Consider the following 23,852-nt stretch of genomic DNA (forward strand, 5'->3'; position numbering starts at 1 on the left):
ATAATTCCTCATAATGTCAAGCAGGATCAAGTTTTTTGTGTCAACAACTTTTACAAGTCATGCACACACCGTTAACAAACTGTTTAGGAGAAAGACCAATTTTTTATTTTTTAGACTTTAGGGGCATTTTTGCACTTGACCCTAAAGTTAAGGGCATATTTGTCCCTTTTCCCATTACTTATTCCATATTATTATTCCAATACAGCAATAGAAAATTAATCATGTTATTTGTATATCTAAAAATTACATATAAAGGGATTAAATTGAAAACTAGATAAACAAAGGATTTATTATTTTGAAACAAAGGGCAAATACGTGCATAGTTGATAGTTTAATGATGGAGGCATTTTTTTAAAATTTGATAATTCTAAATTCCAAACTTTTTCTTTTTATTATAGAAACTAAATTATCAAATATAACTAAACAGTAAAATAACTCCTTCTAATGCCAAAGTACAAAAAATAATAATAAAAAATTGTAATATCATATCTCAATTGATTCGGAAACTGTAATTGGATCAACACATATGAATTCTTTCAAATGCTTGGCTAAACTGAATATGCAAGTTATTAGACCAAAATGACTTGGAGAGTGAGTTTAATTTTACAAGGAACAAATTTGAAGAATGGAATCTCTTGGACATGGAGGTTAATACATAGTTTAGGATATTAAAAGTATGTTAATAGTATTTCATTGAAATCCAAAGTGTACTTCACAAGAAAATTTCAAGTTTCTTCAAAATTATAAAATAATTTACAAATCAGTTTTCAATTTAGTTAAAAAAAATTATTGTAAACAAAAGCAGGTGTCAATATGAAGAGCATAGGATTGTTCTTCCTGTAATTTAACTTATAAGAAAAGACGCTTTACTAATTTTCATTCTTTAAAAAAATGCCTAATAACTCATGAAATCCAAATTTCACTATTTTATTAAGTGTATTTATATTTTTAACTTATCAATTATAACGTGATTTGAATTTTTATTTCAATTGCAATCAAGTTTATCAAATTGAATCAATTGAATACTCTAACCGTTTCACAAAAATATTTTAATTTGTAGTTTATAAATTTGTTACTTTCATTTTAATACTTAAGTTGAAATATATATTTCATTAATTTTAGAGAAAATTACTTTTAGAATCCCACATATATTAGAATATATTGTCAAAGGATTATGTATATATCTTGTAACAGCTTTTACTCATTCAAACATATTTGAATTTGTATTTCATTATCTGTTGTAACAACTCCAAAGTTATAGGAGTACAGTTGTCTAAAGTCTGTATATATATTTGTACTTCAGATTAATGAAAAGCAGCTTGCTACACTTAAACCTCTTCATGGTATCAGAGCAATAAAGCTCTCTATCTTCTATTCTCTCTTGTTTCAATTTCTTTCTTTTCTTTAAGCCATGGCCGTCAACCATAACAATACCACCTTCTGCAACACAAATGACCAAAATAATATTCTTATCACCATTAATGTAGCAGCACAAACACCTTTGAAATTAACATCCACCAACTACATGTCCTGGAAACTTCAATTCCAAACTCTTTTTATTGGCTATGATCTACTTGGCTATGTAGACGGCTCAAAACCATGTCCACCAAACACAATCACAGCAAATAACACCACTACCCCAAATCCAGCATACACTAACTGGATTCGACAAGATCAATTGATCCTCAATGCAATCATTGGTTCAATCTCTCCTACTATCATTCCTTTTATTGCAACTGCTAAAAGTTCCCAAGAAGCTTGGAATATCCTAACCAATACTTATGCAAAACCCTCCAGAGGAAAGATTAAGCAGGTCAAAAATCAGATCAAGCAGATGACTAAAGGAGGTGAATCAATATCTGAATTTTTGCAGAAACTCAAAGCTCGAGCTGATGAGTTAGCGTTGCTTGGATCTCCATTCGATGCTGATGATCTAACTGACAAAATCCTTGAAGCTGTTGGAGATGATTACAAGGAACTTGCACGAGCTGTTCAGGCTAGAGACACTCCTATCTCCTTTGAAGAATTACATGAGAAACTTATCAATTTTGAAGCTTCTCTTTGCTCACCCAAATCTGAACCAATTTTTCCTATCACTGCCCATGTCTCAACCCGTTCAAATTCCCATTGGCGTAATAATCAGCCTTTATCAAGCTCCACTAGAAGCTCAGTCCCAAATCCACAAAATAATTTCAGCCGTCAACCAAGACCTTATCTGGGTTACTGTCAACTGTGTGGAATCAAAGGGCACACTGCAAAATGGTGTACCTCCTACAAAATGCAGCCCAATCCCAACAGCAACACCAACAATCGTCCATGGCAACCAAAAGCACATTACGCTGCTACCTCAAACGCAAAGCGTCCTTGGCTTCTTGATAGTGGGGCATCTCATCATGTTACTAGTGATCTGGAAAATTTGTCTCTCCATAATTCTTATAACGGTGCCGATGACATGATGATTGGAGATGGAACTGCACTTCCTATCACACATACTGGTTCTGCCATTTTATCTACTCCTTTTAATTCTTTCAAATTAGATAATATCCTTTGTGTTCCAAGCATGAAACGCAATCTTATTTCTATTTATCAATTTTGCAATTCAAATAATGCAGCCATTGAGTTCTTACCTACTGCTTTTGTTGTGAAGGAATTGAGCACAGGGAAGATTCTGTTGACAGGCCAAACTAAGGAAGGTGTATATGAGTGGCCACAAACCCAACCTCTGATTGCCTTTTCGAGCCACAAAACAACTTTACCTGATTGGCATCACAGGCTAGGCCATCCATCATCAATGATTCTTAAAAAAATTATATCTTGCAATGATTTACGTTCATCAAGTAACCAGTCTGATGTTCCTTGTAATTCATGTTTATCAAATAAAAGTCACAAGTTATCTTTTTTGCAATCAACCATAACATCTTCACATCCTCTTGAAGTCATTTACTCTGATGTTTGGACATCACCTGTCGTATCTGTTGACAATTTCAAGTATTATGTTATTTTCGTTGATCACTTTACTCGGTATACTTGGTTGTATCCTTTAAGGCAAAAATCTGATGTGAAAGATGTTTTCATTCGTTTTAAAGCCATAGTTGAAAAACACTTCAATACCCTCATCAAAACTTTATATACTGACAATGGAGGTGAGTTTATCGCATTAACCAATTTTCTTTCTTTGTCTGGTATAGCTCACCTCACAACTCCACCACACACCCCAGAACATAATGGTATGGCTGAAAGAAAACATTTACATATTGTTGAAACAGGTTTGTCACTCTTAACACATGCTTCAATTCCCCTCTCATATTGGACATATGCTTTTGCTACAGCAGTGTACTTAATTAACCGTATGCCTACACCCATTTTGAAACTCAAATCTCCTTTTGAAAAGATATTTAACAAGAGTCCAAATTATTTAAAACTCAAAATTTTTGGATGTCTATCCTATCCATGGCTGAAACCATACACTAATCATAAATTAGAGTCCAATTCCAAACCATGTGTGTTTCTTGGTTATTCTACAACTCAAAGTGCTTATTTTTGTCTAGATCCTAAAACTTCAAAAATTTATGTTTCTCGTCATGTAAAATTTGTTGAGTCTATTTTTCCATTTCAAAATCTACAATCTACAGAGTCTCGCCCCCACTCCAATACTGTAGCTACTTGGTTTCCGTCACCCATATATCTACCTGTAACTCCAACTCCATCGCCACTCATTACACCTTCCCTAGTAATGGAACAACAAGACTCTTCCAACATTTCACAATCACCTATTCCTGAACAGCAAAATATTTCAACGACATCATCTCATACCATGATCACTAGAGCCCGAAATCAGATACATAAACCCATTCACAAACTGAATCTTTGTGCTCAATTAAAAACATCTGATCAAGCTGAACCCACCACTGTCAAAGAAGCTTTGAAAAATTCTATTTGGCGAAAGGCCATGTCAGAGGAGTTTGATGCTCTTGTTCATAATGGCACATGGGAGTTGGTTGCTCCAAATCCTAAGTACAATCTTGTTGGCTGCAAATGGATTTTTAGAATTAAAAGAAAATCTGATGGTTCTCTTGACAGGTACAAAGCCAGATTAGTTGCAAAGGGATTTCACCAAAGACCCGGAGTAGATTATTGTGACACATTCAGTCCAGTAGTGAAGCCTACAACTATCCGCTTGATATTGAGCATTGCTATTAGTCGTGGTTGGGAACTCAAGCAACTAGATGTCAATAATGCATTCTTACAAGGAAGATTATATGAGGATGTTTACATGATCCAACCTCAAGGTTTTATTGATAATGACAAACCCACTCATGTTTGCAAGCTAAAAAAAGCCATCTATGGACTGAAACAGGCGCCCAGAGCATGGTATCATGAACTAAAAACCTTTTTACTTCAATATGGATTCAAGAATTCATTGGCTGATACTTCTCTTTTTATATATCATGGTGATACCAATGTTATGTATCTTATTGTCTATGTTGATGATTTGATACTAACGGGTGATAATACCACTATTATCAGCAACTTTGTTACCATTTTAGCCAATAAATTTGCTCTTAAGGATCTTGGGCCATTATCTTATTTTTTGGGGATTGAAATTGTTCCTAACAACAAAGGTGTGCTACTATCTCAACGAAGATACATTCTGGAATTGTTGTCCAAGACAAAGATGCTAGAAGCCAAACCTGCAATCACACCTCTTCAAACAAATGCTCAACTCACTCTTCATAGTGGTACTGCTCTTTCGGATGCTACTGAGTATCGTGCTGTACTTGGAAGTCTCCAATACTTACTGATAAGTCGGCCTGATATAGCATTTGTTGTAAATCGCCTGTCACAATACATGCATAAGCCCACTACAGAACACTGGTTATATGTCAAAAGGCTGCTTCGCTACTTAAAAGGTACTATCAATGATGGCATTCAATTATATAAAAGTTCTTCTTTTACTTTACATGCTTTTACTGATGCGGATTGGGGAGGACATAAAGATGACTTTACTTCCACTGGAGCGTACATCATTTATCTTGGTAAAAATCCCATCTCATGGAGTTCTAAAAAGCAAAGAACAGTAGCTCGCTCTTCTACAGAGGCGGAATATCGATCTGTAGCCAACACGGCAGCTGAAGTCACTTGGATTTGTTCTTTGCTCTCAGAATTGCATATTGATATACCTATGCCTCCGGTTGTTTACTGTGATAATGTGGGAGCAACACAACTATGCTCGAATCCTGTATTCCATTCACGCATGAAACATGTTGCAATTGATTTTCACTTCATTCGTGAACAAGTCCAAGGTGGTGTTTTAAGAGTGGCTCATGTCTCCTCTGCTGACCAGCTAGCAGATGCCCTTACCAAGGCTCTTCCTCGCTCAAGATTCTTACAGTTAAAGGCCAAGATTGGATTGCTGAACCGCGATCAATCTTGAGGGGGCATGTCAAAGGATTATGTATATATCTTGTAACAGCTTTTACTCATTCAAACATATTTGAATTTGTATTTCATTATCTGTTGTAACAACTCCAAAGTTATAGGAGTACAGTTGTCTAAAGTCTGTATATATATTTGTACTTCAGATTAATGAAAAGCAGCTTGCTACACTTAAACCTCTTCATATATATTTTTGTTTTTTTTAAAATCAAACGATATGGTCATTTATTTTTATTTTCGTTAATATTTTATCTCTTCCATTTATTTTTGGTCTTAGTTAACCAAGTCAAAAGACTTAACTGAAAAGAAAATTTTAATTTAGTATTTAAATTTATTTTTGACACAAAAATAAATAAAAACCAAATTGTGATATTCAATGGCTTAATAAATCCAAATTTATTCTACTTTTCTTACATTTAATTTTTCTTAATATATTTACTTTTTACTAAAAAAATATTATTATTTTTTCAAAAAATCAAAATGTTAATAAAAATTAAAAGAGTAAATTGAAGTTATTAAATTTTATAATAATATAAGTTATAAAAATACATATTAAAAATAAAAGTTTAAGAACTAAATTTAACTTTAATTTTTTTATTCTTGAGTCTTCAACTTAGTTGACTAACACAGAAATTAAATGTTAACGGAAATAAAAGCGAAAGACCATATTATTTGATTATTAATAAGGGGGAGAAAGTTAACTTTAAATTAATTATGTTTGGTAGAATTAAAATAATAATAAATATTGATAAAAGCAGCAAATATTTTTTTTAAGGCTTAATCATCAAAAAAACCCCGACCTTTTAGCCCCTTTTCAAATGCACCCTGACGTTGCAATTTTGTCAATTACACCCTAATTCGCACCTTTAGTTTTCAATTCCACCCTCAAATACTAAATTGATCTTTTTTTCATTTGAAAAAGTTAAAATAAGTCATCCATTTTTAACTTTTTATGTGGAAAAAAGTTCAAACGAGTACTTTATAAGGGGTTTTATGAATTTTTTCGGAGTAAAAAAGAGTCCAATTTGATTTTGAGGGTGGAATTGAAAACCAAAGGTGCGAATTAGGGTGTAACTGACAAAATTGTAACGTCAGGGCGCAACTGAAAAGAGGCTAAAAGGTGAGGGTTTTTTTGGTGATCAAGTCCTTTTTAAAAAAAAAAGCAGGCATAGTTAAAACAGCAAAGAGCCGAAATATGAATTTCACTTAAGGATTCTCCAATGAATCTATTGAAAGCCAAGTAGCTACAAGCTAAGCAGACATTAATAATTATAATGATAATTACAATGTGGAGATCATTTCAATGCTCTAATTATTTCCCAATATTAAATCTCAAAAAACATTCCATTTTTATAGTATTAAAAACAGAAAACTACTCACTAATAAAAACTTCATTAATTAATTTGTAGTATCTCTCTAGAAATGAGTTATTACTCTCAAGAAAACATAACCTTACCATCAGGATTACTACCAAATGAATCCACACCAGAGTGGAACAACAATGCAGACAATGCATGGCAACTCACAGCAACAACAATGGTCTGTCTGCAAAGTGTTCCTGGTCTGATCATTCTTTATGGCAGCATGGTCAAGAAAAAATGGGCAGTCAACTCAGCATTTATGGCATTCTATGCATTTGCAGCTGTTCTTCTGTGTTGGGTGTTATGGGGGCACCACATGTCATTTGGCACCAAGATTAGTCCTCTTGTAGGCAAACCTAATGTGGCTCTATCTCAAAGTTTTCTACTTAGCCAATCTAAGATGGGCCATGTTCCTATGGCAGATTATGTGTTCTATCAGTTTGCTTTTGCTGCTATAACTGTGATTTTGTTGGCTGGGTCTTTGCTTGGGAGGATGAATATCTATGCATGGATGCTATTTGTTCCTTTGTGGCTTACTTTTAGCTATACTATTGGGGCTTTTAGTATATGGGGAGGTGGTTTTCTTGAAAAGTATATTATTGATTATGCTGGTGGCTATGTTATTCATCTTTCTTCTGGTGTGGCTGGCTTCACTGCTGCTTATTGGGTATTTTCATTTTCATTTTGCTCTTTTTTTTAAATTGCCAAATAAATTATGACTTTTGTAATTTTGACAATTTTAAAACGGATTAACATGTTTTTGTAATTCGCAACACCAATCTATTTTCTAATATTCATTTATGTGGATTGTTCTGGCGGTCACAGTTTCGCCCCCATTTAAGTATTCTTTTATTAAATATTTTTGGTGTTTTCGAATTACAAACTATATTGATAGTTCCTAATTGCTAAAATTAGGAATTCGTCTTAAAAATGAAAAACACTTTAAAGTTTATGGTTTATTTACAATTATCTCTTCTATTTGTACTTAAATGTCATTTTATCTTTTGAAGCTTGCACTCGATAGGCAATTAATATCAAAACTAACTTCCTTTGTTCTATCACTAGTACCATAATTCCATCAAAAAAAAAATCACTAGTACCATAAACTTGTAACTTTTTAATAAAGGTCTAAGTTTTGATAAATTAACCCAAATTAATCGATTAGCTTCTTTTGTAGTTATTTTCAAAATTGAGATATTTTATCTAATTGTTAAAAATTTACAAGTTCAAGAGGATAACTGAGAAAAAAATTTAATTAATTCATACAAATTCATGAGACAAATTGATTTTTAAACTATTTTCGGGATACATTTGGTATGGCACTAGCTCAAACTCCATGCTTTGTTGGTTTTTCATTTTAATTCTTAGTTTGTTTTTAGTAATTATAGAAAACATGATTACAGGAGCTTAATCACAAACTGAGATGAGGTTAAATATGAATTAATCTTAATGATAAATGATGATGGTAAATGAAATTAGGTAGGACCAAGGCATTCACATGACAGGCAGCATTTCCCTCCAAACAATATAATTCATATGTTAGGAGGAGCAGGATTTGTATGGTTGGGATGGACAGGCTTTAACGGTGGCTCTCCATTTGCTGCTGGACTAGTGGCCTCTCTGGCCGTTCTCAACACCCACCTCTGCACCGCCACCAGCCTGCTAGTCTGGCTTTCCCTGGACATGATTATTTACAAGAAAAGCTCCGTCATTGGTGCTGTTCAAGGCATGATCACTGGCCTTGTCTGCATCACTCCCGCCGCGGGAATAGTGGAGCCATGGGCAGCAATGTTGATGGGAGGAATGTCTGGCTCAGTGACATGGTACACCATGATGGTACTGCACAAAAAATCTGCAATCTTCCAAAGTGTGGATGACACATTGGCGGTCTTCCACACGCACGCGGTGGCTGGCCTTCTCGGAGGAATTATGTCAGGCGTCTTTGCCAAACCTTCCCTCTTAAAGCTGATGTACCCACACAGCACCTACGGCACAGGATTATTCTATAGCCTCACAAATGGAAGACACCATGATGGCCTTAAACAAATGGTTACCCAATTTGAAGGAGCAGCTTTTATTACAGCCTGGAATGTGGTTATGACAAGCTTAATCTGTATTCTTATTAGTCGCTTAGTTGATCTGAGGCTACCAGAAGATGACCTTGAAATAGGCGATGATGCTGTGCACGGTGAAGAAGCTTATGCACTGTGGGGCGATGGAGAACGGATGCCACATATGTATCGACGTCTGCAACCAAGACTTCCATCCTGGTGTCGTCGTGCTTGAACTCAAATCTGAACAGAACCTCAATTTTCTTGTTGGGAGTAGAAATAATTTCAAAATATTTCCCAGGAAGATAACTTTGTGATTATGATCAATTAATTCTGAACAAATTCAGAATACAATGTCAATCATGATCCTGAAACATAAAAAAACTGAATAATAATTTATACAAAATTAAACACCAAATATGCTAAAATTCCATCCAAGAATCTTTACATCATAAGTTGAAAGTTAAATCAGCTAGAGGTTAAAAGTCGACAAAGCCTTCAACGCCGTAGGAATGGAGCATTGAGCTGCTGCTATCTGACATTTAGCGTCGACTAGGGTGGTTTGTCTATTCTCTAATTTTCACCAAACCTCGTGATTGCAGACTTCAGCACTAGAAAACATCAGCTCAAAGAAGCGATTGCTAGTTGTCATTTTCTATTATTTTTCTAGCCAAAGAAGTTTTTAACGGAAAACCTAACAGAAAGGTTGGCTGCTCTATCCGAGAAACCTTTTCTAAATGAAAAGGTATTTCTCTTTCAATATCACTAGAATTAACTTATTACATTTTTCTGATGAGCAGTTTCTATATATTGACAATATTTACAAAAAGTTACATTCTAACTCAACAATTGATATCCACATGCATGACAAGAGAATTTTTCATCTTGATATTGAAAAGTTCAAGGAACACTACCCTTAAACTTGTATATCAGGTAACTTATTTTCTGAAGCAAGTCATTAGCTGTATGTACCGTAATTTTCAGTTCCTCAGGCTGTTCTGTCACTTGCACAAGCCTATAGCAATGCCAACATCTTCAGAGGAACTACACATAGATCAACCCTAAATCATCAAGTCCTAAGTCCTAAAGAGATTAAAATAGCACAAAAGAAGAAACAACATTTTCATACCGTGAACACCATAATGAAAGTTTGTTTGACCAAATGTTAGCTAATGGTCATGCCTTGATTGGCGAAGCTGCATCAGTTTGTCTCTCCACATTGCTACAAAAAATAATAATGAACCTAATATTATTCTGTTACACAGAAGCACTCACTACATGACTGAAAGTGAAGCACAAGTATTTTAATGTAAAATTAATACAACAGCGATGATGCATATCAGAAGTACCTGCATCATTGAATCTTTCCTCATCAACAGCTAAATTCAAATTCCGCACAAGCTCAATTTCTTCTGATAGTGGATCTGGACCATCAGCAGCACTGTGCAAGATTTAACTCGTACTTAGAACCGCAAGAAAGCAAATGATAGAAACATTAAGATCTCAAATAATAAAGCATGTCAATACCTGTCAAGCAATACATCATATGTAGGCTTCCTGTCATGCACTCTTCCCCTCCCATAGCTAATTCTGATAGCGTCTGTGAAGACAATTTGTTTACTTACAAAAATTGGAGCCTGCTTTGAACAAATTCAACCAAATTCGACAAAATTTATGAAGAAATTTTGACAAAAATAACAGCAGTTGTTATTTACATCTAGAAAATCCTGCATATGAGAGATAAGAATGAGAAAAGAGGAAAGTCTGGGGAAAACATGTGTGCTGAGTTCTCAAAATTTCCACTAAAGTATCTGTAAGTTAATCCCAGAAACGTTCTGAAAATTGCAAAATAATTTCAGAACTCAGGCATTGACTAAAAGAATTTCTATATGAATAGCTAACTTGTTCTATATATGTTCCAGTTCTAAAAGGGTGCCGTAATTTAGTCAATGCCAATATACAATGCTAAGTTGCAGAGCAGGCTTAGACAGCAATTAAAAACTGGCTTGGGTTATAATCTCCTCCCTGCACCCTAAATTATAAGCACTAGTGTAAAGTTAATGCATCTACAAGAAAGAGATGAAGAAGTATAGTTATCTTTTAATTTTCAAAACCCGTCCCTTGGCTTACAAAGTTAGGTGTCTCAAGCTAAGTTCTTTTGAGAGTAATTAAGAACTAGAAACTGCAACTTCCTCAAAGAACAAGAGGCGCTATATATTGTTGATTTGTATTAAGTGAGGGTTCGGGGATGCGAACAAAAATCCCCAGTCGTGCAGTGGTAATGAGGCTCAATGGTACTAAAATTATAAAATAAAAACCCGCAAAAAAACAGTACAATACATGTAGCAAACATGTGCAGAACAATGTACCTTGCATGTATTTGCCAAATTTATGGCATCAGATGGTCGTGCGTCTATGCTTACAATTTCATTTTCTCCTGCCTGTAGATTTTAAAAGTTCCATTTAACATAATTAATAAAATAACAAAGCTTCCTGTTTTTAACATTATTAAAGGCATATAATTCACAATTTTAGAATCACCTTGCTCAAAATTACTCTTGCGAAATAAGTGTTAACTACCCTCTCTGTAATTTTCACCATTTTTACCTGAAAATGAAGGGAAGATGCCACATTTAATAAAGTAACATCCTGAACTACAACCTAGTTGGGGAAAAGTTTTAAAAGCTTTTTTATTTACTAGAGGGTAGAAAATCATCCAACGTTACATACACTCTAGTCTCTAGATGCTGACTAGCAGAAAGTCAAAAACTGAAGAATGTAACCATGAACAAGAGCCCAAAACATATTGTGAATATGTAAGGGAATAAAATCTCATACCTCATATCCAAGTCCATGCACCAGATTTCTCACCAGCTGAAACTGATCTGGGCAACCCTGCAGAAAACCCTTATGTTTTCAGCTCGTGAAGAATTAAACAAACTACAAAAGTAATGAAAATGGGAATTACCTCATGATCATATCCATCTCCTCTAAGAATTACCCCATCAGCAGATCCATCGTCTCCCCGCAACGCATTTACGAGTTTCTCAACGGCAAATTCCCCTAAATGGAAAACCAACTAAAGTTAAAAACCCATGTTTTACCAACACCAATGCAAGGATGCAAGTACTTGTTATCATACCAACAATAATAGGTAATAGAAAGTCTCCATCACAAGAAACTTTTAGAAAAATAGTAGGACTCTGGAATCGAGTAAGAAACTTCTGCCCGACAAAACCAGTATCACGTCTTGAGGGCCTGGTTCTGCCAAGAAACGGATTCCATCTACCTGGTAACCTCCATCTAGTTTCTTCTTGATAACCTTCCCTCCGCATCCGATAGTGCAAGACAGTTTCTGCAGTAGCAGTCAAACCAATAATATAACAACTAACAAAAGCATCCAATCTAATAAAAAAAATCCATATCTAATACAACACACAAATCAAGCTAACAGGATATTCCCAAAATACATTATGTAATAACACACATACATTATGCTATTCCTTTTATGACATGGTTGATTCTTTGAAACTTAACTTATTTACTTTCTATATAAGTAACATTACCATATCAAATCCAAGAACTATGAACAAAGAAATAAAAGCATACCCACATATTTAAAGTACCTGAAATGAGCAGAGAAGCATGAAGAAAATCATGATCGTGATGATCATCAGGGGCATTAGTGGATCTACCGTCATCAAAGGGTCTACCATGGGAAGACTTACAAGAGATGGAGATTGATTTTTTAACAAAACGACACTGTAATCTTAAGCTTTTTTTAAGAAGACCCAATTGAATTGACGATAACCCACTTGAATTCAACGTCAAGCCGCCACCGCCATCATATGCATTGATCTTTTGATCTCGTAAAACCCTCAAGTTTGTTGCTGTAAGGATTGGAAATTCAGCTCCTGACATCATTAATTGAGAAAATAACAGAAACAGGAAAAGAAAGAGAATAAAAAGTTGATTGAGCTTCAAACAAAAAGTAGTTGAATTTAGAGATGATGAGGTGTCCTTGTTTTTTCTAGAGGAAAAAACCCATTTTTTAAATCATCCAGTTTTATCTATTTTTTTCACTTTGTCTTTTTTATTTATATTTTTAAATTATTAAATTTTTATTTATGTAATTCAATAGTCTATTCATCCCTTATCAAAAAGACAGTCTATTCGTTAAAAAAAAGTTTTTTCAATTTTTCAGTTCTATATAAAACTAATTTGTCGGCGTTTTCAACAAATAGGTTGACGATCTTGCGCAATTAGTTAAATATTTTACTATTCACAATTTCTTTTGATCCGTCTCTTAGTAAAATATTTTATTTGCAATATATTCTAACTTTTGCTTAAAAAAAAGCACTTTAAAATTTAAAAATGATTGATTCTTTAACACTTCTTTAATGAATAAACTTTTAAATTGAATAGCTGGCTGTAATGATGATTTAAAATTTTTAATTGAAGTATGTAAACATTTGGCTTTTATTGATTTATTTGGATAAGAACTTTCAATGAGAATTAAGTTGGATTTGGTATATTCATTAATAAAATTAGTTATAGGATAATGAAAGTAGGTCCTTGTTCACTAAATCTAAAGTTTATGATTTATTATGCAACAAAAATGTGATTAACTTCTAAATCTAATAACTTTTCAATATTGCTAGTAAGATTCTAGATTGAAGAAAAATAAATTGCTTTGTTTATCTTTCTGTTTTGATAATTTTGCTCGACAAACATAATCCCTTGTCATGTTGTCTATGTGTTTTTGTAAAGTGAATTGGATAAGATTTATTTATTAATTGCTTATTCTATCCTTCCAATTTGACAAACAAAATAATAATTAAAAGGGTTAAATTCATAATTTTACATTACAAATTCTCCAGTACAAAAACATGAGATACATTTTTAAACCACAAAATATAGAAGAAAATAAATTTAAGTAATAAAATCACTATAACCTTATCACCCATGATTCTGTATAAATACATAATAATTACAAAATAATATCTTAAACCTGTCTGTGCTCACAGCGCAAAGTAGTAACAAAGCTCTCATCATCATTTCAGACCGTTGCTTGCTTTCCTTGCGCAAATCCATGTACGATCAGCTTAATAATGCGTGGACAGATCAGTGTTAGATTTTTATAACCTTCAATGGTTTCGGTTATCAGGACGATGGCAAAATCTATAACTGCATCGTCGGAGCAGTTACTGAGCTATACCCTCATGAGATAACATTTCTTTCCTAGGAAATTGCTTCAACAGCTTAATAAGTTCATAAGTTCTTGTGTATCTACCAGAATAGAGGCAAAGATCAAGCGGGGTTAAGCCATCCTGCATAGAAAATACAAATGTATAAGAACAAGAAATCAGCGATATTAAATAGTAGTCCGATTCTGCCATAACCTAGGACACTATGATTCCATATCCCAGTTAGTTCTATAAGCGTGACCCGCTACCATATGATAAAAGTTTTATATACATAGAGTATTTATAAACAAAATATAATATCTGTCTCTGAAAATCGACATCAAATTGTCTATCCGTCTAATACATTGACTTCAACCTATTGATATGTGTATTGAACTCCAAATGGCTGTCTTTTTCATTCCATCGAAAATTTATTTATGGTATAGACTGCTTATGACATCCCCTCTCTGGACTAGTCTATAGTCTCCTTTGCTCTCCCCGAGTCTCACTAACTATCACATGGCATTCAAGCTACTTTATAATAAAGTATTGCAACTTATTCTAAGGGATGAAACTGCAATTAACTACGGCATAGCTTCTGCAACATAAAAAGTTGAGCATAATAATTAGCTTAAATCTCAAAATAAACTACATCTGGGAAGATGTTCAGGAGAGGAGAACTGAAATCAAGGCTTTTGTTTACTTGAATGCCTACAGCACAGAATAGAACACAGCCAATGGCCACTAACCAATGGCAATTTTAAGACGAGAGAAGAATACAGCTGCTTCCCAAATTTCCAATAGTACTTGATTATTGAAGGAGAGTTAGAAAGAGAAAGCTACACGATGAGGTACGAAAAGATCCCAGGAATCAATAGATATTTACCTTGTTTTTTAACGTCCTATTAGCTCTTTTAATTAGCAATAGCTTTAGTACGTCAGTTCTTCGAGCTTGTACGGCAACATGCAATGGTGTCCATCCATCCTAAAAGGGTGAAGTAAAAGTGTTTGAGTGCATGGACTGATGAAATATAAAAACTTCAAGATTACGTGCAAAGATGTAGGGGAGAATATTAATCGTACATTGTCCTGAAGGTTTATATCAACATTATATAACAGAAGAAGTTTAATAGCAGGGATAGATGCCGTTTGGACAGCATAATGCAATAAGGAAGCACCGTCCTGTTGGCAGCAAGGAAACAAAGAAAACCAAAATCAACAAACAATTAAAATGAACTTGTATATACAACCTAAGTGATACTGGTGCGGATATCAGAGCATAATAAGTTAGATTTTATGAGACAAATAGTCCTATTATTATGCATTTAAGATGACAAATTGCCAAAAGAAAGACAGAGACAGTTTAAACCCAAATAGATATACAGCTTAAATAGTTATTGTCATCTCGAAGAAAAAAAACGTGATTACAAGTTTAATAAAAGGAGTTTTAACAAATTAACAAATAGAAGGAAACTTAGAGGAAAAGGGAGGATATATAAACATTAGAAAGTTCGATGTTGAGATCTCATATGCAGCTAAAGATGTAACTCATATTAGTAAATTTAAACTAACCAAGCAAATGCCTCTTTTCAACTGATAATAAAGCAGATTAAAATTTAGAAATAGTCAAAAAGAAGTAATTACTCACTGAATCTAGAACAAATGGATTTGCCGATTCTCTCAAAAGATAGGCAGTAACTGCTTGCTTTTTGCATATTATTGCTTTGTGAAGGGCAGTCAAACCATCCTGAAGAGAACAGAATTATCCAGGCTCAACACAAAGAGAAAACATGAAACACTAAGCCAAGCATTGTTTTTGTCCAATTCCTAAAATGACATAAATAATCCACATGAGAAATTAAGGACTCATATATGGTAGAATTTCATAGTTCGACGGGTCATATCCTATTTACCACAGCTACAGCATTAATATCGACATTGTGTTTCAGCAAAGCATCAACAAGGTAGAATTCGCCAGAAGCAGCAAGCGAGTGAAGAGGTAGCCATTTTCCCTGCAAAGAATATCGCTCAAGTCATAAACAGTTCAAGCTTTCTACCTCCAGCTACTGTAGTGCATATCGAACAATAAACATTTAAGAGAGTTAAAACCACAAGCGCGCACTCCAGAAGGTACAAAATGAAATATAGAGACCAGCAGTGATTTTAGTAGATACTCACTGAGGTAGCAGCTCCGACATCAGGTATCTTCCTATTAAGCAAAACTTTGTCCTCTTTTGTAAACAACTTGCGACGGCCTATCAAATGACAGCAACAAGAAAGAAGAAAATAAGGAAAAGACACAAATACATGTTCTTCAAGGTTACATACACAAAAGTACATATGCATTTTCAGAATGCCTCATTCGTACATGTAAGGCCAAAAAAAAAGTTATCTCTACAAGCATGATATGTTACACGCAAACTTTCTGCATTTTGTTTCGTTTCCATAAAAGCTTCCGAAACTCGAAAACTCTACCTCTATAACCTATTTTAGTACAAATTATGATTTTTGTTGTTTCCCATTTCACCATTTTTGTTCCCGTGCTACATAGTAAGCAAGTAATGAGATGCAAGTTCTAAAACACAATCACATCAATTTAATCACAATTCGCATTATAATCACTTTGTGCATCAAATTAACAGGACCTAATCCACATGATAACAACAATAATTCATAGCAAAGTTTCTCAACATTACCTTCAGAGTTCTTAACACCAGGCTCATACTGCCTACTATTAAAAAACTCCGTAACATCATCAAAACCCTTTCCATAAACCGCCCATCTCGGATTCTTGGGCGCCACTCTCTCACTACATCTCTCATCCACATCCCTCTTCTCCTCACTCTCACTCCCACTCTCACTCTCATTCCCTTCCTCCCTATCCGCACCATCCCCCGCTCCTTTCGCTACCTCAAAGCTCGAAGGATCATCAAGAACAAGCGGCTTCAACTGAACTAACTTAGCATCTCGATAAGCCTGATACTCCTCCAAATTTAAACTTCTAATAGGAAGATACCCTTTCTTCCTCCTATCAACTTTACTATTAAACTCCATTTCTCGAGCGATTTTTCGCTTTTCTTTCTTGGTAATGTTAATCTCCGCTTGCACTTCTCTCCATTTGTCCGGAACCAAATTCTCTGTTTTTATTTCAGTTACAATCTTTTTCTTGCTCTTGGTTTTGGGTTTGGCGTTTGAGGAGTTTTTTGCATCGGAAAAGGAAGAGTTTTGAAGATAAGGGTCTTCGAAAACGCCGTCTTCGAAGACTAGACAGTCGCCGATGACATGGTCTTCGAGAGCAGAGTCATAGTTGTCGTTTTGGGTGGACAAAGATGATTGAAGAGAGTGAAATTTTCTTGGGAATTTTAAGAATTTGTTGGGGGAGAGATTTGGAGGGGTTGAGAGATGGTGATAGAGAGGGGATATTGATTTAGGGGTTTGTGGGTTTAGTAGCAGAGAAGGGAGTGACATTTTTCTGTTGCTGAAATTTCCAGACTGAAACCAGAACTATATTTATATGGTTTGTTTAGGATAAATGAATTTTTGTTTAATGACGATTTTTTTTTATTACGGGAGAAAATAATATATAAAAATCAAAAGATATGTTTTTCTATATTTATTTCCGCTAACATTTTAGTCTTTCTATTTATTTTTTATACTTGATAAATTCAAATTCATGTTCTTTTTTCTATTTTTAAAAAAAAAATCATTTTCTAAAAAGTTATAGAAATAAGAAAATTTAAAAAAAAAATCAATAAAAGTAAGAAAATATAATTTGAATTCATTAAACCATTAAATCTCACAAAAATATAATTTTTATTTATAATTATATTAAAAATAAATTTAAAGAACAAATTAAAGTAAAAAAATTAGTTAAGTTATTTGACTTAATTGACTAGCACCAAAAATGAAAATAAAAATTGATAAAAATAAAACAACGTATTTGATTTTCGAACAGGAAAAACAAAACTGTGAATTATATCATATATGAGAGATGTCAGAGTAATTTGTTTAAAAAATAATTAGCAGGATTAAAATTTTACTTGCTCAAACAATATACTCCCTCCGTCCCAAATTGATAGGCAGTTTAGGACAAATACGAGTATTAAGAAATTTATAAATTCTAGATAAAATGAGTTAATATATGAAAAAAATAATATATTTACCATCATTTAATATAATGGTAATTTTTGTTCTTTTGTGATTTTTATTGTGTTTCCAAGATACTCCCTATAATTAATGAGGATATATTTGACAATTACTTGTTAAAGTAAATATCTAGTGTCTATAATTTGGTACAAAGAAACTTGAAATAGTGCTTATCAATTTGGGACGGAGGGAGTATCTTTTTATCTTTTTTCTATAAGCCATTTGATTTTAATTCATTTAACTCATCATATATCAATTAATTAATTCACTTATGTAATACACACATAAAGTAAATAAATTATTAGAAATAAAAAGTAATTGATTGGAGATAAAAAAAAATGCTCTCTCTTTATAAAATTACAATTCCAGTTTAGTGATAAAAAAATGTTATCTTTAAATTTTAGGCCAATAGTTGCCTGCGGCAGCCGAAGGCCGAAGATGGTGGCTGCCGGTGGTCGGCAACCGTCAACGGTTGCTAGCGTCTTGCCTTTCAGTGGAGGTGGTGGCTGGAGGGGCTACACAGAGGTGGTAGCCAGAGGCAGCAGCTTGTAAGAGGTGGTGGTCGATCGGTTTAGGATGAGTTGGTAGTTTTACAAACTTATAAATTTTTCAGGTATCAATACAATAAATGGGCTTAGTTAGTATTTTGTGAACTTTTTAAGTTTTAGGATAATTTTGCGAGAGGCCGATAGAAAAACAGGTAACTAATATAAAACATATATCTAAAAAATTAAGGAGCCGTTTGGTTCAAAGTTGGGAATGGGAATGAGAAGGAATGGGAATGGGAATGATTGATTTCATTTTTTGTTTGGTTAAAAGTGTAGGAATGTGAATGGGTAAATTTAATAAAAAAATTATTTATTTAAATTTTTTATAAAAAAATAAAAAAATTATTTTTTAAAAGATAAAAAATAAAAAAATATTTTAAAAATATTTTTCTTTAATTTTTTTTTATTTTAAGTATATTTTTTAAAATTTAAAAATAATTTTTTTAATAATAATATATTTATTATTTATCATTAGAATATTTTTTTAAATTTTGATTCCCATTCCCAAAAGTTCATTCCCATGGGGTAAGGGGGGAATGGGTGATTCCCATTGAAGGGGTAATCACATTCCCATTCACTAGTGTAATTTGACAAAACAAACACAAACAATGGGAATCATTCCCATTTCCATTCCCATTCCCCCCTTTTTTTGCCCAACCAAACGGCCCCTAGGTTTTGAAATATGAAGTCATGGGCAAATGGGAAGAGCTTGAAGGGAAATTGGCAAGAATGAGACTAGCTAGTTTTATATGCAGACAAGGGTCGGGTTTTGTTCTGCATGTAAATCATGGCAATATGCTGCTCACTGATCAACAAAGTTACCTTAAGCCTATATTTAGTTCATGAAATAAATAACTGTGGAGTAGTTATTTATATTTTGGTCCATCTAATAGTAATTTTATAGAATAAAAATCCTCTCAAAAAGTAAAAAATAATTATTCTATTTCATTTATATTTATTCTACAAACCAAACAATGACCTACATATTACTACCAAATTACCAATAACAAAAGGTGATGGGGAAGCAGCACATGAATTAGTCAACATTCTTGAGAAGAAAACCTGTTACCTGTGGCTGTATATGCATATTACTAAAAGTAAAATATATCAATTAGGGATTATCCTACCACTATACCAACTTGAGCTTTTAAAGTATGAAAGATATTATAGTAAACTATGTTTTGTGCATATAACTAAGTGCAGCTCAATTCAGTGAAAATCGCAAGTTCAGGAAGGAACACCAGTGTCGTAAGCTTAAGGACAGACAATTGTGATATTGAAATGGACAGGCAGTCAAAAATAAATATACAATTGCATGATATTAGTTACAATTATTTTAGATTCGACGAGATGGATTATTAGCTCTAGTAGTAAGATAGCCCCACCTAAGACCAATAGGTTTGGGGGCTCACTACGCAAGCAGCTCATCGTCATAAATTGACATTAGTGCTTCCTCAAAGCTGACTACAATCCTGCCCAAATGTCCTAAGACTGAGGCCAACTAAGTCTTCTACTAACTAGGATCAGCTCCAACTAAATGTATTTGACATAGCATTAGCTTAAATTATAGTCAATGTAGTTCTTATATCTTGGAAACGACACAATAAAGTCAGTCTTGAAACAATAAACAATATAAGCATACAAGAATTTGAAGTAGCAAAAAAAACATCATTTCACCCAACGCAGAATCATACTATTTTTTTCATTGAAATAAAACTGCTTAATTGACAAGTTCAGTGCCCACACGCAACTAGACGCATCCTAAACGCATAAAAATTGAACAACAGGTCATATAAAACAAACAACAGAGCCAGCTGCTCAAGTTCCAGTGATATATATATATCATTACATACCATGACATCCTATGCAAAATAACTCGCTCAACAGCCTTACCTAGATCCATGATAAGGAGAAGCATACGGTGATCTAGATCTGTCCCTTCTTGATCTTCCACCATATGGAGAACGCCTAGGAGAATAGTCACGACCCCCACGATAAGGAGAACGCCTTGGAGACCTATGATAGTCATCACGACTATCGCGGCCACGATATCTACCACGATCGCCGCCTCGATCACCACCACGATCGCCGCCACGGTGACCTTTACAAGTGCAAGAACAGTGCAAATCAGAGATAGGAATTCACAATAGGGTATCAGTTTCTCTTTGTCACCTAATGTAGAATTTAGTCTTACCATAATCCCTATTACTTTTCAGCCCGAGATAGTGTCCTGGTGTTGGTGTTCTTGGTCGTTTCCTCCGTGACTGAAAAATAAAGAAGCAACTTCAATTCAATAAATAAACAAAAAAAAAATCAATCCGGGCGAATGAAAAGTGAGTAATATTTGTGTACATAATATATGATCAAAGTGCCAAACATCTACACATGTCTATAAACAGGCACATATATGCAACATATTTCTTACAGGGCTATGTCCATCCAATGAGAAAAGGCAAGCTACTGAAAAAAAACAAATAAACAGCTGGGAATGCAGGAATAGTGTTCACTAACTAAGTGCCAGGTATTATGAAATACCATAAGCCTGACTAGAAAGTTGTTGATAATGTCCGTTCATAAGTTGATAGTTGAAATTGAAGGCTGTTGGTAATGTCCGTTGATTAGTTGAGTTGAAATTGAATGCTGAGATTGTATAGTTGTTGAACAAAATAGTTGCTATGTTAAGTTGATCACAAGCATTTGAAAAGCTGTTTAAGCTGGCCATTGGTCATGATTCATGCTGTTTTCACTCTAATTGACATGGATGAACTGATCATCTTTGATCGCTGCCAACATAGCTGACACAATGTCTTCTGAATATAACCAGAAAGCCTTCAAGTAAGAAGAAAACTTCAATTAAAAACTGAATAAAATTTAAAGTGTACAATCACATTACCTTCTCCACTGTAATATATCGTCCCTCTAGAACTGATTGGTTGAGATACTTAACACACCGATTGGCATCCTCTGCACTGTCCATTGTAACAAAAGCAAAACCACGAGATATACGAGTACGGGGCTCCACAACTAGGAAACATGAAGCAACCTGCAAATAAAAATACATGTTTTAGATGGAATGACGGATAAAAATATATAGCAAATAGATCAAATTAGTGATATACAGCATGAAAGAGAAGAATGACAAAGTATAGTAGGTCAGCTTCAATAAGGTTAACTTTTAAGTACAATTAATAAATGCAAACCTTTCCCTCCTTAGAAAAATGCTCTTCCAAATCCCTCTGTGTTACCCTCGTAGACAACCCAGTCACATAAAGTGTGTTCCCGGGGTTTACAGCTTCGCTTCTACAATATAATTCCCAATAATCAGAGAGCAAATAATGAAACAGGAAATAGAACATGAAACATTCATATACATGACCAAAAAGAAATTGCCGAGTATAATTAGTTCTGAACGCAAACACTGAATTTTCGAAGTAAATTCTATAACACAACTAACCTGCCATGGCTTCTGGATCTTGATCTAAAAAAGAGCACCAGCGTACATGTTAGAGGAATATTGGATAAGGTCGAACAATATAGCTAAGAATAAAGAAAGACCTTAAAATTAAAGAACAAAAGAACGAAAAGTCAGAACCAGAATACCTGCCACGACTTCGAGACCGTGATCTATGCCTAGGCTGAGGGGAAAATGATCTTGATCTTGACCTCAACCTAGACCTGGAATGGGACCTTGACCTAGACTTCGACTGTTCTCTCCATGGGGAAAGAGACTGTGAATTCCTGATGTAAATATCCAGTGACAAAAAGTTACAAGACGCGTAGAAGCATAATTATTACCCAAGATTGGAAAGCCTAGGTAATTCGAATCTTGACACTTATATTGACATTGAAAAACAAACCACGACTTAGATTTGCAAGGAGTTCAATTCACTGAAGTGTTGCAAATTTTTTGTGTTCAGAAAATCTAAAGGATAAGTTCAGCTAAATAAACTGGATTTAGTCCAACCTGATGTTTAAAAAGTTGATGGTTACAAAAACTTCATTCTTGCCTAGGAACTTATAAAATTAAGGGCATGCAGGAAGAAATAAAATCAAGCCAAAAACCTAATGATATTGCAAGAATTAAAATTCGCAATTCCATTAAAATCCTGCACATCATTATTCACTCCAATTAATAACCCCCAGTTGTAACAAAAACAAAAGCAGCTTATACAAATTATTATTCTCTAGCTAAAAATTCCACAATAGCTCGAGCAAAACATAATGATGAAATTGAATTAGTGCCGTAAACCCTAATTTACCAAATCCATAATAATGCTGAACAGATGACTCAAACAAATTTCTTTAAACCAAGAAGAGATCAAAATGATTGAATAAGCAGCTGATTGTTACCTCTTAACAGGAGAGTCTTCCTGTAAAAAAAAATTAAATAAAAAAAAGCATCGTTAGATCTTTAAAATTAACTTAAAACGATACAGAAAACGTATTAGAGATCATTAATTCCGAAATTAAAGAAGGAAGAGATAGAGAGAGAGAGAGAGGAGGACTCGCCATTTCGATGATAATGGTAACACAATTAGGTTATGAATTAGGGTTTTTCTGTTTTTCTTCAGTTTTTAGACAGGGAAATGAGAACAGAGCTTGCGCAATCTCTCTTTATACAAGGAAAGGAGCTAGCGCTAGTGCTGTTGAACGTGATGGAATAATCTTACGGGGCATTTTTAATTAGACGACGCGTCGTCTTTATGCAAACACTTAACATTATATTTCTCTTATAATTGCAGCTTTGGTTCTTCAACTTATTTAAAACTGACAATATAGTGTTTAAACTAAAATTCATATCAGTTCAGTATTTTTTTTTCAAAGAAAAAACTTTAGTTGTTAATTGGAGTTAGTGGGAGATTAATTATTATTATTATTAGCTTTTAATTCATTTTTTAAAGAGTAAATTACTCTGAAGTTTCTATATATGTTATAATCTACACTTTCGTCCCTCCTGTTTAAAAATCAAACAATTTGGTCTTCCATTTTTCTTTCAATAATTTAGTTTATGTGTCCATTTGGTATCAGTCAAATGACTTAACTGTAAATTTATGAAATATGTGAGGGATTTAAAGTAATTTACTCTATTTAAAAAAAATCACTTTGACACTTCTACATGTGTAT

General features: G+C 33.8%; 4 protein-coding genes across 10 annotated transcripts; 1 reads left to right on the plus strand and 3 right to left on the minus strand.

Moving 5' to 3' along the window:
• Window positions 1-6,820: 6,820 nt before the first annotated feature.
• On the plus strand, window positions 6,821-9,083 carry LOC126677757 (ammonium transporter 2 member 3-like). Its single transcript, XM_050372531.2, has 2 exons — window positions 6,821-7,464; window positions 8,277-9,083. Exons 1-2 carry the CDS (start codon window positions 6,859-6,861, stop codon window positions 9,081-9,083), a joined length of 1,413 nt encoding a protein of 470 aa, XP_050228488.1. The 5' UTR covers window positions 6,821-6,858.
• On the minus strand, window positions 8,037-12,892 carry LOC126677758 (bifunctional nuclease 1). Of its 7 annotated transcripts, none has more exons than XR_007640607.2 (11): window positions 12,475-12,890; window positions 11,991-12,203; window positions 11,817-11,911; window positions 11,687-11,743; window positions 11,390-11,455; window positions 11,218-11,289; window positions 10,376-10,448; window positions 10,198-10,289; window positions 9,978-10,070; window positions 9,821-9,892; window positions 8,037-9,181 (listed from the first exon to the last, which is right to left on the minus strand). XR_007640607.2 is itself a non-coding variant. In XM_050372532.2 (10 exons), exons 1-9 carry the CDS (start codon window positions 12,770-12,772, stop codon window positions 10,018-10,020), a joined length of 1,056 nt encoding a protein of 351 aa, XP_050228489.1. In that variant the 5' UTR covers window positions 12,773-12,888; the 3' UTR covers window positions 9,244-9,892; window positions 9,978-10,017. The 7 variants fall into 7 exon arrangements, 2 of the variants coding, with proteins under 2 accessions (XP_050228489.1, XP_050228491.1); XR_007640605.2 differs by having other exon boundaries at window positions 10,376-10,485; window positions 12,475-12,888; XR_007640604.2 differs by having other exon boundaries at window positions 8,037-9,216; window positions 10,376-10,485; window positions 12,475-12,888.
• A 793-nt stretch (window positions 12,893-13,685) lies between these two features.
• On the minus strand, window positions 13,686-17,533 carry LOC126679092 (ankyrin repeat domain-containing protein, chloroplastic). The gene is made up of 7 exons (XM_050374033.2): window positions 16,731-17,533; window positions 16,213-16,289; window positions 15,948-16,046; window positions 15,683-15,781; window positions 15,118-15,216; window positions 14,921-15,019; window positions 13,686-14,178 (listed from the first exon to the last, which is right to left on the minus strand). The coding sequence occupies exons 1-7, from the start codon at window positions 17,500-17,502 to the stop codon at window positions 14,053-14,055; spliced, it is 1,371 nt and encodes a 456-aa protein (XP_050229990.1). The 5' UTR covers window positions 17,503-17,533; the 3' UTR covers window positions 13,686-14,052.
• A 2,866-nt stretch (window positions 17,534-20,399) lies between these two features.
• On the minus strand, window positions 20,400-23,376 carry LOC126679032 (serine/arginine-rich splicing factor SR45a). The gene is made up of 8 exons (XM_050373967.2): window positions 23,238-23,376; window positions 23,079-23,098; window positions 22,329-22,466; window positions 22,183-22,206; window positions 21,929-22,028; window positions 21,622-21,771; window positions 20,923-20,992; window positions 20,400-20,829 (listed from the first exon to the last, which is right to left on the minus strand). Exons 1-8 carry the CDS (start codon window positions 23,238-23,240, stop codon window positions 20,618-20,620), a joined length of 717 nt encoding a protein of 238 aa, XP_050229924.1. The 5' UTR covers window positions 23,241-23,376; the 3' UTR covers window positions 20,400-20,617.
• Window positions 23,377-23,852: the final 476 nt, after the last annotated feature.

The sequence above is a fragment of the Mercurialis annua genome, linkage group LG4, assembly GCF_937616625.2.
Source record: "Mercurialis annua linkage group LG4, ddMerAnnu1.2, whole genome shotgun sequence".
In the NCBI taxonomy this organism is placed as follows: Eukaryota; Viridiplantae; Streptophyta; class Magnoliopsida; order Malpighiales; family Euphorbiaceae; genus Mercurialis; species Mercurialis annua.

Coding starts and splice junctions, on each gene's coding strand:
- LOC126677758 (XM_050372532.2), bottom strand. CDS start 12,772: ATGATGTCAGGAGCTGAATTTCCAATCCTTACAGCAACAAACTTGAGG. Junction 12,204..12,474: donor TGCTTCTCTGCTCATTTCAG/GTACTTTAAATA, acceptor CTGCTACTGCAG/AAACTGTCTTGCACTATCGG. Junction 11,290..11,389: donor CAAGAGTAATTTTGAGCAAG/GTGATTCTAAAA, acceptor TAAAATCTACAG/GCAGGAGAAAATGAAATTGT.
- LOC126677757 (XM_050372531.2), top strand. CDS start 6,859: ATGAGTTATTACTCTCAAGAAAACATAACCTTACCATCAGGATTACTA. Junction 7,465..8,276: donor GCTTCACTGCTGCTTATTGG/GTATTTTCATTT, acceptor AAATGAAATTAG/GTAGGACCAAGGCATTCACA.
- LOC126679092 (XM_050374033.2), bottom strand. CDS start 17,502: ATGTCACTCCCTTCTCTGCTACTAAACCCACAAACCCCTAAATCAATA. Junction 15,782..15,947: donor ATATTAATGCTGTAGCTGTG/GTAAATAGGATA, acceptor TGTTCTCTTCAG/GATGGTTTGACTGCCCTTCA. Junction 15,217..15,682: donor ATCCATTTGTTCTAGATTCA/GTGAGTAATTAC, acceptor TGCTGCCAACAG/GACGGTGCTTCCTTATTGCA.
- LOC126679032 (XM_050373967.2), bottom strand. Junction 20,993..21,621: donor GATATATTACAGTGGAGAAG/GTAATGTGATTG, acceptor TTTATTTTTCAG/TCACGGAGGAAACGACCAAG. Junction 20,830..20,922: donor GAAAAGTAATAGGGATTATG/GTAAGACTAAAT, acceptor GCACTTGTAAAG/GTCACCGTGGCGGCGATCGT.